The sequence below is a fragment of the Alosa pseudoharengus genome, unplaced genomic scaffold (genome assembly GCF_046254945.1).
Source record: "Alosa pseudoharengus isolate Yale_2024_CS ecotype anadromous, Long Island Sound unplaced genomic scaffold, YU_APseudo_1.1 YU_APseudo_1.1_scf_15, whole genome shotgun sequence".
Classification (NCBI taxonomy): domain Eukaryota; kingdom Metazoa; phylum Chordata; class Actinopteri; order Clupeiformes; family Clupeidae; genus Alosa; species Alosa pseudoharengus.
The window spans coordinates 9,146,621-9,161,758 of NW_027468620.1; the positions used below are offsets into that span (position 1 = coordinate 9,146,621).

At 41.6% G+C, this 15,138-nt stretch overlaps 1 protein-coding gene across 1 annotated transcript; it reads right to left on the reverse strand.

The window, feature by feature from the left end:
- capn1a (calpain 1, (mu/I) large subunit a) lies at positions 1-15,042 on the reverse strand. The gene is made up of 23 exons (XM_076285467.1): positions 14,854-15,042; positions 12,661-12,689; positions 11,844-12,090; positions 10,797-10,866; positions 9,972-10,090; positions 9,135-9,268; positions 8,836-9,004; positions 8,555-8,638; positions 8,368-8,453; positions 7,491-7,565; positions 7,217-7,377; positions 6,794-6,963; positions 6,595-6,606; positions 5,932-6,143; positions 5,306-5,345; positions 5,141-5,203; positions 4,925-4,982; positions 4,726-4,790; positions 4,547-4,615; positions 1,832-1,910; positions 1,600-1,713; positions 1,423-1,481; positions 1-1,305 (listed from the first exon to the last, which is right to left on the reverse strand). Exons 3-23 carry the CDS (start codon positions 12,087-12,089, stop codon positions 1,279-1,281), a joined length of 2,112 nt encoding a protein of 703 aa, XP_076141582.1. The 5' UTR covers position 12,090; positions 12,661-12,689; positions 14,854-15,042; the 3' UTR covers positions 1-1,278.
- Between the last annotated feature and the right edge of the window lie 96 nt (positions 15,043-15,138).

Below are 15,138 nucleotides of genomic sequence, written 5' to 3' on the forward strand. Positions count from 1 at the left end.
AAAACTGAGTTTGTTTCAAAAATACATGAAGAGATGTCAGTTGATCCTTTAATGTAATTTTATCTTAATGGTTACATTCAGGTAAGTTGTGGTGTTGACTGAGGCTTATACTAAAACAACAAATCATGATTATGTCAGTTCATCTTATACCTCATGATATTAGTCTTATTTAATGGAAAGTCAGTGATAACTGATTCCATGGCAAGAATTCAGTTAGCAGATATAGTCATTCTCTTAAGTCATACAGTGGCATAATCCCCTGGCAGACAGAGAATCCATAGCCATCAAAGATCAGTAGTACCTGCATGATCAGAGCCGTATATAGAAACCTACATATACGGCTCTATGCAGAATAAGCAGCTGTTGCCATCTAGTGGTCAACGATGCATTGCAATGACAAGGTCAGATTTCTGTACCTGACATGATCTTGAAATAATTAGCAGCCGTAATGATCTCTGTGGGATTACTCAAAGTGAATGATAACTTCTGATTGTTCTTGTTGTGTCTAAATGCACGTTTTGTTAATTCACAGTGTCTGGTAAAAATTAGTGTCAGATTATACAAAAAAAAAAACTAAGTCTCCTAACCTGGCATAATAAAATACGTAATATTTATACCTGCTAGAGAAATGTCATACTTATCAACAATGCATCAAAACAGCATTTACAGTGCATAGAATAAAACAACACAGTATGCTGTGTTCACCTTGACCATGCAGACAAACTTTAAGACACTGCAATATCAAAAACGTGCTGAACCTTCCTTTTGTAAATCTGTTTTCTCATTCATTTGCTTTTCAGACTGAGAGCATAAGCAGACCTATACTGTTTACATAGACAACCAATAGAACCGTGGCAACCAACTCTTCTACCTGGTTAACTACCAGAGTTTGCAGCACATATGGTTACTGGTGGTCTAGGGCAGTGGTTCTTAAACTGGGGGCCGCCAAAAATATCGGAGGGGTCGCGAAATGATTTGCATGATTTGTCTGGACATTTTGCTAAAGGTTTTTAGTCAAAGGCTGACTAAAAACAACATTTTGAAACCAAATTCCGCCGGTTAGAGTAAAGGGGGTCGCAAGACTTGGTACATGGTTTTTTTTTTGGGGGGGGGGGGTGTCGCCAGACAAAAAGTTTAAGAACCACCGGTCTATGGGAGGTTTGGCAGCGGTGTGCTGAGTGGATGTAAGGTTAGACTAGGTGGGACTTTTTAGGCTTTGCAGGCAGCTCTGGATTTTATGTTTTGCTTGTTCCTCTTCTCACAAAGAACTGGTCCAGCTCAACCACACATGGTCATGAACAGCCACTAAACGCAACAGAGACAAAAAGATGGAGGAGAGCAATTTAATGTGAGATGTCATGATTTGCCCAAACATTGTTAATTGTTATACAAAAAATCTAAATCATTTAAGAGGTTAATTACCTCAGTTAAGTTCATCTCCGCTTCCCCGGTTCCATCTTTGTCTAAATCTCGGAAGGAACCTGTGGAAAACAAACATAAAATGATGAGGCCACTTGGGAAAACTGGACTGTATAAACTCCAGTTTCTAAACTACCAGGCTCAATCACAGGCAGATTAATGGAATGTGAGGGGACATACGGAACATGGCCTCCAGCTTGACCAGACAGCAAATGAAGTTATCAAAGTCGATGACCTCGTTCTCTGCATAACGGGCCACCAGGATCTGGTTCAGTTTATTGTTCAGCATGAAGCCTAAAGCAATGGAAAATATTTATAATGCTTGACAGGTACTGCACAGAGTAATTATAATATACACATTATAATGTCTGTCTGGGTGTATTGTCGCAAAAAGGTAGACAGGTAGACAAACCTGCTGATTCAACAGCAAGGCGCATCTCATAAGAGCTCATGGTCCCTGATTTGTCAAGGTCAAACTGTCTGAAGATCCCCTACAGAAAGACAGACATAACTTCATACATGTCACAAGTCTTCCTACGTTCTTACGCCCCAACACTTACAGCAAAACTAGCACTCCTAAATATCAGATCTCTTTCAAACAAATCATTCTTAATTTATGATCTAATTTGCACACACAACCTTGATTTTTTACTTTTAACTGAGACATGGTTAGATCAAGCAAACAGTGCTGCTACTCTCATCGAATCAGCTCCCCCAAATTTCAGTTTTTTGAGTGCTACCAGAGCAAATAAAAGAGGTGGGGGGATAGCCACAATTTTCAAGACGTCTTTTCAGTGCAATCAGTCGTCATTCGGTGACTTTACTTCATTTGAATATCTGTGTGCATGCATTAAGTCTTCTCCTCAGATTTTATTACTGACAATTTACAGGCCTCCAAAACATTCAGCTAAAGTTTTTCTGCGTGTTCTTTGATGTGTCTATGTCCCCACACACTCAAAACACAGCTATGATGGTAAAAAGGAGAATCATAAATGATCAGACAAGTGCTCTCTTTGAGCAAGCACTTTCACTAAAGTCAAGTCAACTGTTAGACTCTGAAGACTTATTTGATCACTTTAATGCAAAAATGGCAAACATTATGGATGACATTGCTCCATTACAATTCAAGAAAGTTAAGGACAAACAGAAAGCACCATGGAGGCAAAATCCAGCAGTTAAACTTCTAAAGAGAGAGTGTAGGAAGACTGAAATAAAATGGCGTAAATACAAACTTCAGATCTACTATGAAATCCATAGAGATGCTCCGCACATATAACTCTGAAATATGCAAAGCCAGACAGTCTTTCTTTTCTAACATTATCAATATAAGTTCAAATAACACTCGTATTCTATTTTCAACTGTTGATAAGTTAACAAATCCCCCCTCACAATTAGCGCCTGAACTTCTCTCAACTAATAAATGCAATGAGTTTTCATCTTTTTTTAAAGGTAAAATTGACAAAATCAGACTCAACATATCTGCTCAATTACAAATTCAACAACCTGAACTTCCAGCAACAAACAGAGGGAAACTAAACTTGATGTCAGAGTTCAGCTTGATAGACTACGAAACACTTGGAAAAAACGGTACAGAATCTCAGCTCTTCCACATGTGTCTTAGACACTCTGCCTACCAATTTGTTCAAATAGCAGCGGATGTCCTTTAAATTGTAAATGTATCACTGCTGTCTGGCACTTTTCCTAAGTCACTGAAAACAGCTGTTGTAAAGCCACTTCTCAAGAAGAATAACCTGGATGCCTCCATGCTAAACAATTACAGGCCCATATCCAATCTACCTTTTATTGGCAAAATTATTGAAAAAGTAGTCTTTAATCAATTAACCACCTTCCTAACATCAAATGGGTATTTTGATTACTTTCAGTCTGGTTTACTTACAAATTTACTTAGCTCTATCACCAAACGACTATGGTCCTCTTGAATCTATGTGTCAGTGTATAGAACAAATCAACACCTGGATGTCTCAAAATTTTCTTCAGCTGAACAAAGAAAAAACTGAAGTAATTATATTTGGTAAAAATGAGGAAAGACTTAGGGTTGCCACTCTCCTTGGCACAAAAGGGTTGAAGGCAAAGGATACTGTTAAAAATCTTGGTGTATTAATTGACAGTGATCTAAATTTCAACAGCCACATGAAAGCGATAACTAAATCAGCTTTTTACCACCTCAAAAATATTGCCAAACTCAGAGGGCTGATGTCAAAACATGACTTAGAAAAACTCATTCATGCATTTATCTCCAGCAGGGTTGATTACTGCAATGGACTGTTCACAGGCCTTCCTAAAAAGACTATTAAACAGCTTCAGGTGATACAAAATGCAGCAGCTAGGATTCTAACAAAAACTAAAAGAACTGACCACATTACTCCAATTCTTAAGTCCTTGCACTGGCTTCCAGTAAGTCACAGAATTGACTTTAAAGCACTATTGCTTGTTTATAAATCAGTAAATGGAGCAGGACCTAAATACTTGTCAGACATGCTTCAGCAGTACACACTGTCAGACATGCTTCAGCAGTACACGTCTTCTCAGGTCGCAGGTGAAAAACCTGCTAGTAAAACCCAGTTAGAACTAAACATGGTGAAGCAGCTTTTAGCTGCTATGCGGCTCAGCTGTGGAACCAACTTTCGGATGATATCAAAAAGGCCCCAACTGTAGCCAGTTTTAAATCTAGACTTAAGACCAAACTGTTCTCAGATGCTTTCTGCTAACTGTGCCGAGTTACAAATTCTAAATCTGCCTTGATAATTATTCTACCTTGTCTTTTATTACTTTTTTTTACTACTTTTGCCTTTGTTTTTGCTTACTAATTATTCTTTATTTTTAAATGATTTTACCTTGTGTTTTATGTTTTCTTTTTATTATGATCTTATCTATCTTTACCTTTTAACTATTCTTTGACTATATTGCCCTTCTATGCTTTTATTTGTTATTATTGTTTTGTTTTATTTATGTAAAGCACATTGAATGACCTCTGTGTATGAAATGTGCTATATAAATAAACTTGACTTGACTTGACTTACGTTCGTTTATTATTTTAAATGGGTCAAGAGAACAGGGACTATAGGGAGAGAACACAGGTACATTCAAATTAGTATGTCAATCTTACCAGCCACTTTCTGATTTTATTCCACAGAATCTGAAACTCCACCAATCCTAAGCGGGCACTGCCATCTTTCTGCATAAATGTCAAGGTCAAAGGTCAATCTACAAGGGCAACAACGTTTTCAGACCACCTCAAATAGACACCTTGAGTGCATTAGCATTTAAAATATAACCAAAGGATACATCCATTAGGTTGACCATGGTCCTACAGGATTCCATACTGAAGCCATCAGTCTTAAGGTCCCTATCTGAAATGACAAAAAGAGCAATCTAATAGAACAACATTTTTTGGAAGTTCCCTTTTTTAATTGTTATCGTTAACCATTTTGATCGTTTAATATAATCTAAGAATATGAGTAATGTGTGGACTTTTCTGACTCACGTTTTGACACCACTCTGTTGAGAATGGTCCGTAGCTCACGAACAGAGATTTCCATATCCTGGAACCATGAAGATTATCATGGATGCAAATTACGAAAAATCATACCAATCATCTCACTAATAGATAATCATATAACTTATATGTAAGTTTTAATAAATATTGGCAAAAGTATTTCATACTCTGATATGTACTAATTATACAATGAAGCAGACTGACCTCCCCTGCCAGTTGAGAAAACATAGACTTGAAGCCATCATCAATGTCATCTTCTGAGATTTCCTAAATTTGGAAAAAAGACAAAAGTGTCACCAGAAAATGAGAGAGGTGAGTACATCATTTGCCTAATGCTAATGAAGTTGAAGTCGTGATGAGAATGCAGACCTCATCCTCCAGATCGGCAGAAATCACGTCATCCAGCTCCCTGTGAATGGAACGGCAATACAATCATGCATTCTTTTTCCAAGATGACTACAATAAACTTGAAAACACACATCCACACAATGAGCCCTAATTTATTTGGCAGGCAAAGTGCAAAGTCTGTCAGCAAGTTCTTGTGCATGAAATTCAGCTATCGTGTGGCATTCATCAGCTGACTCATCCATGTTTGCGCTTCAATGTCTTGCCCATGATGTTTAGATAAGAATGATGAGTCTGCCCTTCTAGGGCCCGAAACGTTACACGTGGTGATATACCATTACAAAAACGCTAAGGAGCAGATTCTGGTGTGCGGACACATCGTTCTTATCTTTGCATCTGCTTTTCTGTCCAGCACCCAGTATTTATCGTTTTTGGATGTGTGTGCTGTATCTTTGAACTCTCTTCTTGCCCATGATGTTAAACTAGCAAATAGATTTTGTTTAGTTATTAAATCAGCTTTGGTTAGACTTAAGACTTTGCACTTTGTCCATCAACTAAATTGGGGCCCAATAGCTGAACATAAACATTCTTTCATACTGGTGCTCTATCTCCACCAAGAGCAGGTATAGGGCGCAGAGGTGCCAACTCACTGCGTTTCCGACTGCTTCTCGGTGAACACCCGCAGCACAAAGTCGGCCTCCTTGCTGGGCTCGAAGGTGGAGGGGACGACGAGGTATTCGCCGGGCGGCAGCCGCAGTCGCGTGCTCACCTCCCGCAGGTTGATGAAGGTCTCGGAGCGTGCGGCCGACGAGTGGGAAAGGAAGAAGTCTTTCTTCAGGTGCACGTTCTGGCAGCCGGCAAACTGAGCGCACACAGAGACGAGGGAGGTAGACATGGGGAGCGGTGAGCCTGGTGTGACTGAATACTAGTTACGAGGGGGTCACTAGTTTGGCTTACGCTTGGTATCTGGCATAATATGGCATGTGGCGTGCACAGACAGTCTTACCCATCACTCATAAAAGGTGGGATGCTTATAAGTAAATGATAATAGCATTTGTTTTGTTGACATTCTGTGAGAGGTCAGTATGTGTAAGTGATGGTAAAGTAGGTAAGTAAGCTGTTTGTTTACGTTTGTTGAATTTGTTTTAATCTACATGAGGTCCTGCTTTCAAATAAAATGATAAAAGGCATAAAACCTGTACTCTCCATATTAGCAGAACGGTGTGCGAGTGTCAAAATGTCACCATATGTCCAGCACAATGAATGAACCTGCATACTCGGCCAGAACACTAAGAGATAGTGTGAATCCATACCTCCTCTGGAATCTGTACAAAGAGAGGAAAGCAAAATTAAGTAACAATTAGATATGAAAAGAAAGGCAGTCATTTTACCACAGTGTGTGTGATCAGGTAGCTAGACTGAACATATGAATATGACCACCCCTAAATGACTGAAGCCATAAGAATGCCGTTAAAGTCGTTAAAACAGACCATGATGACACACTGATTTCACCTCATATACAGCGAAGCCGATGGTGTGCATGTCCTGGCCTTGCTTGCGGTATCGCCGGCGATCCTTCTGCATGAGAGCCACCAGGAAGCTGCAGGCCACTTCGTCATCCTCGGGGTCGTCGTCCTCCTCCAGAAGAGTGATCTTATACTGGGGATTTATCCAGAATGTGTCTGGGGATGAACACAGAGTGACAACAGCTTCAAACTCATTTTGATGCAACACTGATTGTACTGAAAATAAAGTCTCTGACATTGATAATTTGTGCTCAGAACGCTTGCTATTGCAACTATGTAACGTGGTTAAATGGGTAGGATCATGACCCTTTAAGTGTTTTTTGAATAACTGGGTACATAAAATGGCACTGAATGTCGATGCCTAAGGCCATAGATATGAATTGTTGCTTTAGTGAGGTGCTTCACTCACTGGGGTGGTTCCGGCAGCCTCCTGCCGTGCTCCCTCTCCTCCACGTGCCATGGAACTTCATGGTGTTCCAGTGGCTCATGTTGTCTCCACTCAGCGCGTCCGGCGTGAGGTTACAGATTTCCAGCCGCGAGAACTGCCTCAAGAACTCGTTAAAGGACATCCTGGGTGGATACAGTTCAGAGCATGAAGTCAAACAGAGTTTACGACAGCTTCCAAATACAATATTTTATGCTGGCCATATGCCCATTTTTATCAAGAAGTGAAAATGTTTTACCAAAACTCCCCATCCTCCATTTGTAAATGGAGGTCCTCTCTCTCAGATGGATCGATTTCATCCCATTCAGGTGAGCTGAAAACCATAACCAGGAAAATATTTAACATGGGAAATGTAGTTTTGTACTGTAGCATAGTGCTGATGAGGTTTTCATACCTTGCTGTAATGCAAAGGAACAGCTGAAACGTAATCTTAAGCAACACAATGAAGTTATTCTACATTAAAATAACAGCTTCAACCTCAGTGTGATGCCACACTGACTTACAATAAAGAGAAAGAAATCTCTGACATTGTTGATGTGTGCCTGGAATGTCTGGTATTGCATTATGTAATGCTGTTGCCATGGATAAGGGCATGATCTTTTTCTTTCCCCTTCACACTAAATGGGTACCCAGTATTGATAACTGACGAAAAGAGGAATTCTTACATCATGTTACTTTACTTGCATTAACATTAACTATCTGTTGGCATGGTAATTTGCAGCTTTTGTATTGAATTTCGTAGCTTTTCTCTTTTCATTGCCCACCTCTCTAGTTTTGTCTTCATCTTTGTCCATGTACCTGTGTGTTTTTCTCTGTTTACGTAACCTTGTCCATGTACCTTGTTGGTTTGTTATGTACCTATGTAAGCATCTTTGAGTGTCTTGAAAAATGCTATAAAAATTATATGTATTATTATTATTATTATTATTATCTGTTCTTTTGATAAAAGATGAAGATGAGATGGTCAAGGGGCCATTCAGATTGACACAGTCTTTTTACCTCCAGGTGCTCACTGACCGTTGCAGCGCACCTTGCATTTATAGAAAAGCGAGGAAGCAGAAACAAAAAGCGAGGCTTCTGAAAGTGTTTTGGGAGGTGAAAAAAAGAGTGCTCACTTGTCACTCCAGGCCCCTGTCCATTCCACCTGACCCCAGGGGTTCCTGACGCGGATCAACTTCTCCATTCCACCTCTGAAATCCACCTATCAGAGGAAAGCAGGAAGTGACACACATCACTCTCGTCATCATCATGAATGTAAACACACACACCCTAACCAATATTTTCACACAATAGAAAGGCTACCTGTTTAAGGCCGGTCACTGAATATGCATGACCCTTCACCAACTTCTTAAAAGTCACAGATTCCATATCGAAGGCACTGGTGATCTGAAAAACACATTTTACACATAAATTACAGCTCATATTTCTGCAAACAGTTTAAAATATACCAGATTCAAAATGATTACAATTGTGTGGTGTACAAGCACAAAAACAATGAAATACAATATGTTTTACATCATATGTCCACATACACAGATACATAATGAACACTACATACTGTGTGCTAGAGGTTCAAACCTTACATCAATCGAGCATCCCAGCAAGGAGCCTCTCTCAAGAGCTTTGCTGATGATGCGATACAGGTCCCGCGGTGGTCGCTTGAGCTCATACATCTCGGACACGCCCCCGGTGAAGTCTTCAAACCCTTCAGTGGTGCTGCCGCCAGACAAGGCTTCATAAGAACCGTTCAGCCTGACACAAGGAGACAGGAAGTCATCATCACAACACAACACTATAAAGTACAGGATCTTTAGAGCTCAGACAGACTTACAGAGGTTTGATATTGAAAGGGGGGGGGGGGGGGGTTGGTGGTAGGTCATACTTGGCGTAGGCCTTCTCTAGCAGGGCACTCCAAAACTCATTGCCGTCAGCTGAGTGGACGAACATGAGCTCGCCATCCTTCACTGGGAGCCGGTCATCAATCACCACGTCCGTCCATTCACCAAACTGCCAGAACTGAAGGGTTGAAATGACAGGACAACCACACATCAGTCAGAGACACAGAAGGAGCACAAACTGATACTGCTGCACATCTGATATCATCTGCCATAAGGGATGACTACACTTAAAGGGACACCAGGCAAGCCTGATGCTTTTTCTCTACGAAGCTCCCCCTAGCGTGTGTACGTGTCAATACGTGTGCGAGCCCTCGCTCGGTCTGAAGCTCTTTTCCTTTTCTTTGCATCTTCCGTCAAGGGTTGCTTCTTCGTCGGCTCTGCCATTATACACACGTTTGCAACAATCGCTAGCGTTTCGTTAGCCTGCCACTGTGCTGGGGATGCAGGATATAAACTGATCCTGCTTCTCGCGATGTCTAAGACTTTGTGAGACTGAAGGTCGGCGGGTAGGATACACCGAACTTGCAAGGGGGATATTCTTCCTACAGGCAGTGAGAGTGGCTTCATTCGCCCTGTAATGAGTCATTTAACCATATACCGACTTACGAAGATGATTAATTAACACGAAAACGTTGCCTGGTGTCCCTTTAGTTTAACCAGTGACCAAATCCTTTTCCACAGACCTGGGAAATGTTCTCACATTTCCAGACACAAATTATCTGGATTTACAAAACCTCAGTACCAACTAAAGTGCAGTTTCTTATAGCTGAGAGCTCCCTCCCTATCCGCACAGTGCTGCTTTGAGATGTCAGCCTTAGTACCTGAAAGTGGAAAATTCCAGCATAGTCCTCCTGGAAGCTCTGGCCGTGTGGTACCACTCTGTGAAGAAGTCTCTCATTGAGAGTAAGGGAAGCAATGGCTGCCAAGAGCCAACAGTCACCTTGGGGGGAAAAAGATAGAGAGAGATAAATGCTACTGACTGCTTCCCTGGTGAGCAGTACCAGTGATGACCAAAAGGGGGAGTGTGAGAGCATGGTTTTAGGCCAACTTTAAGCCCTAAACTAAGCTGGCCAAGGCCTACACAGAGGCCTGTGTGTCAGGGCAGGACTCACACTGGGCCCACACTGTTTACCATCCTGAGGAATCTCCCACTAAAAGAGGAAATTTCCACAGCCAGGTATCTCTGCAAATGTACCTCGGGGCCACTGTGGGCTACTAAGGCCAATACTGACCACACACAATAAAAATAAAACAACTGAAACCCAGATTTCCTTTCAGTGAGAGGCACATTTATAAAAAAAAAAATGTTTTTAAATGATCTATCAAGTGGGCGAGCATGCAATAAAATCTGGACAACTGACTACTGCCCTGCCTACTTGAAAGTACAAAGTGACTGATCACTGGGAGATCGTTGGATGACTCAACAGTCCCGTCACACCCTGGGCAGCTATTCAAACATCACCCTTTGCTCTGACTCACTATAGGGACACTCTAGTATGGATCCATTCCTCCCTTTCAAACACGGGGTGTTGCTACCAGTTATAATATGCTCCAAGGGAATAGACAGAAAGCACATGTGGAAACGTTGAAATAAAACGGGTTGAAAATGTTATGAACTCTACAGTATGTGATAAATTTGATCTCACCGAGGGCTCCTTGGCAGATGTCCGTCCTGGTAGCCCCACCCAGAATAAACTGAGGGTCATCTGTCAGGTCCTACAAGGAGAACATAGGCCTAATATAATATAATATAATATAATATAATGTAATGTAATGTAATGTAATGTAATGTAATATAATATTGTAGACATCATAATATAATTCAAATAAGATAAAATCAAGACTTGTGAGCTTTCAAGTAATATTTCCCAAATAACACTCATTCATCTAACTTAGAATGCAACTATTTAGCCATCAGATATACTGAGCAGAAATATTCTCCACTTCTTTAAAAAGTCTTTATTGTGAGGTGGTGTTTTTTGTTGTTGACGTAAACATAGGCCAGTGAGCAGGCTAGCAGCTGAGCTGCATAGTGCTAACAACTGTAGCAGAGAGCACCGAGGGGTGGGCTGGAGTCATACTCAGGCTCAGCCACGCTGGGAGGGCCTCCAGTGACTAACCCACCAGGCATGCCTCTGTTGAGCCCATAACTGGATGTGTCCACAAACGCACTGCAGAGTTCCTGGATACAGGAGAGTGAGAAAATACATAACAACTAGGCTATGACTAGGCCCTGACATGAAGGATTGCTTAATATCCACCAAGGAGAGCCCACAGCCACTAGGAATTCTGTTCAGAAATATACAGGGATCATTCTGCATTGTTTCTTGTAGAACTGTCTCTCAACCTCGTTGTTGTTATTAGGTGTTTATTCTTGTGTTGTTTAAACATTTTTAACTCTGACTTTTCCCATGCACTAACTGAAGTTGCACCACTAATTTTGTTGTTTGCTCTGCTTACAATGACCATAAAATCTTTCTATCTTCTATAGAGCAAATCACATAGTTTGTAATAGGCCATTCTTTAATGGTAAAGTGAGAGGGGTTTATTTTTTGAAAAATGAAACCATAGGAAAAAAAATCCCCTGTCTCTAGGCAATGTTAATACAATATCTGGGCATTCCGTTTGGGGGTTTGTAAAATGTTCCCTAGCCTTGCTCACTCTCTCTATCTCTCTCTTGCTTTCGCCCTCACCGTTGGCCTTAACCACTCCACATCACGTGTCTTGGAGGAGTATGGCGCCAGCTCCTTGAAGCCAAGCGAGGGGGGCTCGGCCGGGAAGCAGGGGTCCTCAAAGAGGCATCCCGTCTCCAGACACTCCTGCCTCAGGGCCTGGAAGTCCTGGTTGAGGAAGTGCAGCGCCTGATCGTTGGATCCCATGCCCTCTGCCTTCAGTCTGTCCGCACTGATGTTTGCCGAGATCCCTCCGTAGGAGAACATACTGGGGCAGATAAAAATACAACACGGGGCTGTTAGGGCCTGCAGTGGACGGGGTGTGGGGGTAAAAATAGCCCCAGCCTCAGAGGTGGCACGGAGCAAGCAGGCGAAGTGGGGCTGGGCTGGGCTATCAGCTGGAGGGGTGGGGTAGGGGGGGCTGTATAAAGTCATTTGGTTACTCAGTGGCACGGCATTCACACCCACGCACCCACATCCACACACGTTTGCATTGTCTCACAGCTAGTAAAGGGAGCACGTGCCAAAGCAGGGAATTCCTCTGTTTACCAGAGTTTGGATGCCACACATAAGGTTCGCTTTAACAACAAACACATCTCAAACATAAGTGTGAAAAATAGAATATAACAGATAACAGATTAGAATCTTGGGATAAGATTCATAAGATGTAGAACTCAACTATGATAAAGGGCTGATTTTGAAGCAAAGGCCCATATGCACTTCAAAAAAAAAAATAATAATAATGCTTGAGTGGAGGGTTTAAGCAAGGAACTACAGAGAGCTTCTTAAAGAAAATAGTCTAGACTACAGCAACACAAGAGGGTTGAAAACATGGTACCTGAGTATTTGTGGGGAGGCGGTGAGGAGCTTGAGAGAGGAAAAGGGTTCATATCAGTCAGTGACATGCCACATGTTCAACTATCACACTATTCAAAATGAGGTGAAAAAGCACTGATGTAACACGACACAACGGGAGGTGGGGGGGGGGGGGCAGATTCTCATCAGCCGATTGGGAGTGAGTTTCTGTTGAAACTTCAGAGCCAGCTGGTGGGAGGCTCAAATATTGACACAGTGTGTAAGACAGATCCCTTTCTAGGCTGCCTGTCTACATCCAGGAGAGGCCAAACAAGATATCTGCAAAACGATTCCTCCTGAGATGAAGATGCAAAATGTAGGCATGGATGCTGGAGTAACTTACAGTAGACCAAAGGTTCTTATTTAATTATGACCACTCTGACAGAGAGTTAAGGAATGCCAATAGTGTAATTTCCCCACACACCGATTATCCATTGCAAACATTTATCAAAGGTCCGTCTCAGACTAACAATGACTGCATCCTTATATTAAGATGCTATTGATTTGAGAGTGATGATGCACTGGCTTGGCATCAGCACTCAGTAATGCAAGTGAAGCAGTATGATGGAAATGTGGTTTTAATTCACCGCATTAGAAGCAAAGTATCTCAAGCTCATTTTTTGAAATTGAGGTCCCACTTATCTGGACAGTCCACTTATGTACTTACTATGTACTTGTAACTTATGCACAAGCTAACTGTTGATAAGGTATTATTAGACATAGTTAGCATCAAATCATGTCAGGCAGTTGGCAAGTACTTGGCAGTTTCAGGAAAGTTATTTAGGAAGAGTATTTATGAAATAATAATGTATCTATTGTATGGCTGTATGGCTGTGATGGATTTGATACTTAAACAACATGATTACATATCTCTACTGTTCTGCTAAATATCTAAACAACATGAACATATCGATCTCTAACTGTTCTGCTAAATATCTTAACAAACAAACACACACATACAAAGACACACACAATTTCTAACGTAAACATGCATGGTAGACTGCAGTGCAATGTCATTAATGTGCAAAAGCTGTTTTTGCCATGTTTCAGACTACAAAAGGATTCTTGCCAAATCCTCCAACCCTGCTGGATGTAAAGGTTGTCATAGTGATACTCCAGTAGGGTGTTTAGTATTTGAGACACTGAACAAATGGTTAAGGGAACACACATGCCAGTTAGAATCGCAGTGACATTCTGGAGTTTCATGGTGCCTCCCCTATCACACTCTAAACAATCTCAGAATAACCCATCGCTGCTACTCCACAAAAGCTGCTGCTGCTAAATGAGTTGGAGATCAGTCTCATTCACTTGCTGGCTCTCTCTGTGTGTGTGTGTGTGTGTGTGTGTGTGTGTGTGAGTGTGTTCATGTGTTGATCCATAGAGCTAGAGAAAGTGAGGAACTGCTGATACAGTCAGTCTATATGCTGTGTTGTCACAAGCACATAAGCTTGGACAATTCACCCAGGAACAGAAACATCTCATTAACTCTGCATGACAGGACCTGGGCCTCCTGATACAGAGTCCAAGAGACCTTGGCAACAATGAGACACACAGTAGCAAGCAAGCAAGCATAATGAAAGACAGTGACTTACAGTGATTTAAGCTAAGCATGTGTTACTGGCATGCTTGAAGCACTTAAACGTGCCTGTAAGGTTGTGAATTATTTACTTAGGCCTACAGTGCTTTTCATAAACATTAAAATCGGCCTCAGTTGTAGTAGTTGCTACAGCTGGAGCGGATATTGAGGTTGGTGCACATCGCAAAATTTGATGCTGAGACACTTTTTATGTAGACTTTGCACTTTGATTGGGCGGTAACGTTCTATCAATGTTTGGATACAGCGGAGTTCTGTTCTTTTAGTTAGAGGTGACGTTCTGACACCACCGACGTTTGATTCACCCTTACATTGAACAACATTCGTAGCCTATCTGCCGACAGAATATGACACAAATCAAAATAACTCATTCAATAGATTACACCAGCTGGATCTTTTCTCCCCAGGAATACCCATGGACCGACAGCAGAATGGACGAAAGGGACTGGTCGAGAAGCAGGCCAGTCCTCTCAGTCAGTCCACATTTGTCTGCCTGGTTTCACTCAAAATATGTCATTCATCCAGCGACATAACCGCAATGAAACTAATGTCGTTGGTCAAGGGATCAAACGTCAAACTTACCGCTTTGAAAGGTCCCCGTAAAACCTTTCAGTTAGCTTCGTCAAATGGGGTTGTCGTTGTTCAATAGCGGTTAAATCTCAGGTTGGATTTAAGTGTGTAGACAGGATTCTGCACACTTGGAAAGAGCTGCAGTATGAAGCCCAACCCAGCAGGGGGAGGGGCGAAGGGACAACACCGTGCAGTGCAACCTAAATCTTGTGTGGACTTTTGTAGTTGCAACTTATAGGCCTACCATAATGTTTTAACATGGCAATTGTTTGGAAAGATGAAACTCAGAGCTGAATA

Coding starts and splice junctions, on each gene's coding strand:
- capn1a (XM_076285467.1), bottom strand. CDS start 12,089: ATGTTCTCCTACGGAGGGATCTCGGCAAACATCAGTGCGGACAGACTG. Junction 8,454..8,554: donor CAGTGACCGGCCTTAAACAG/GTAGCCTTTCTA, acceptor TTCCTCTGATAG/GTGGATTTCAGAGGTGGAAT. Junction 4,791..4,924: donor CAACAGAGTGGTGTCAAAAC/GTGAGTCAGAAA, acceptor TTGTCATTTCAG/ATAGGGACCTTAAGACTGAT.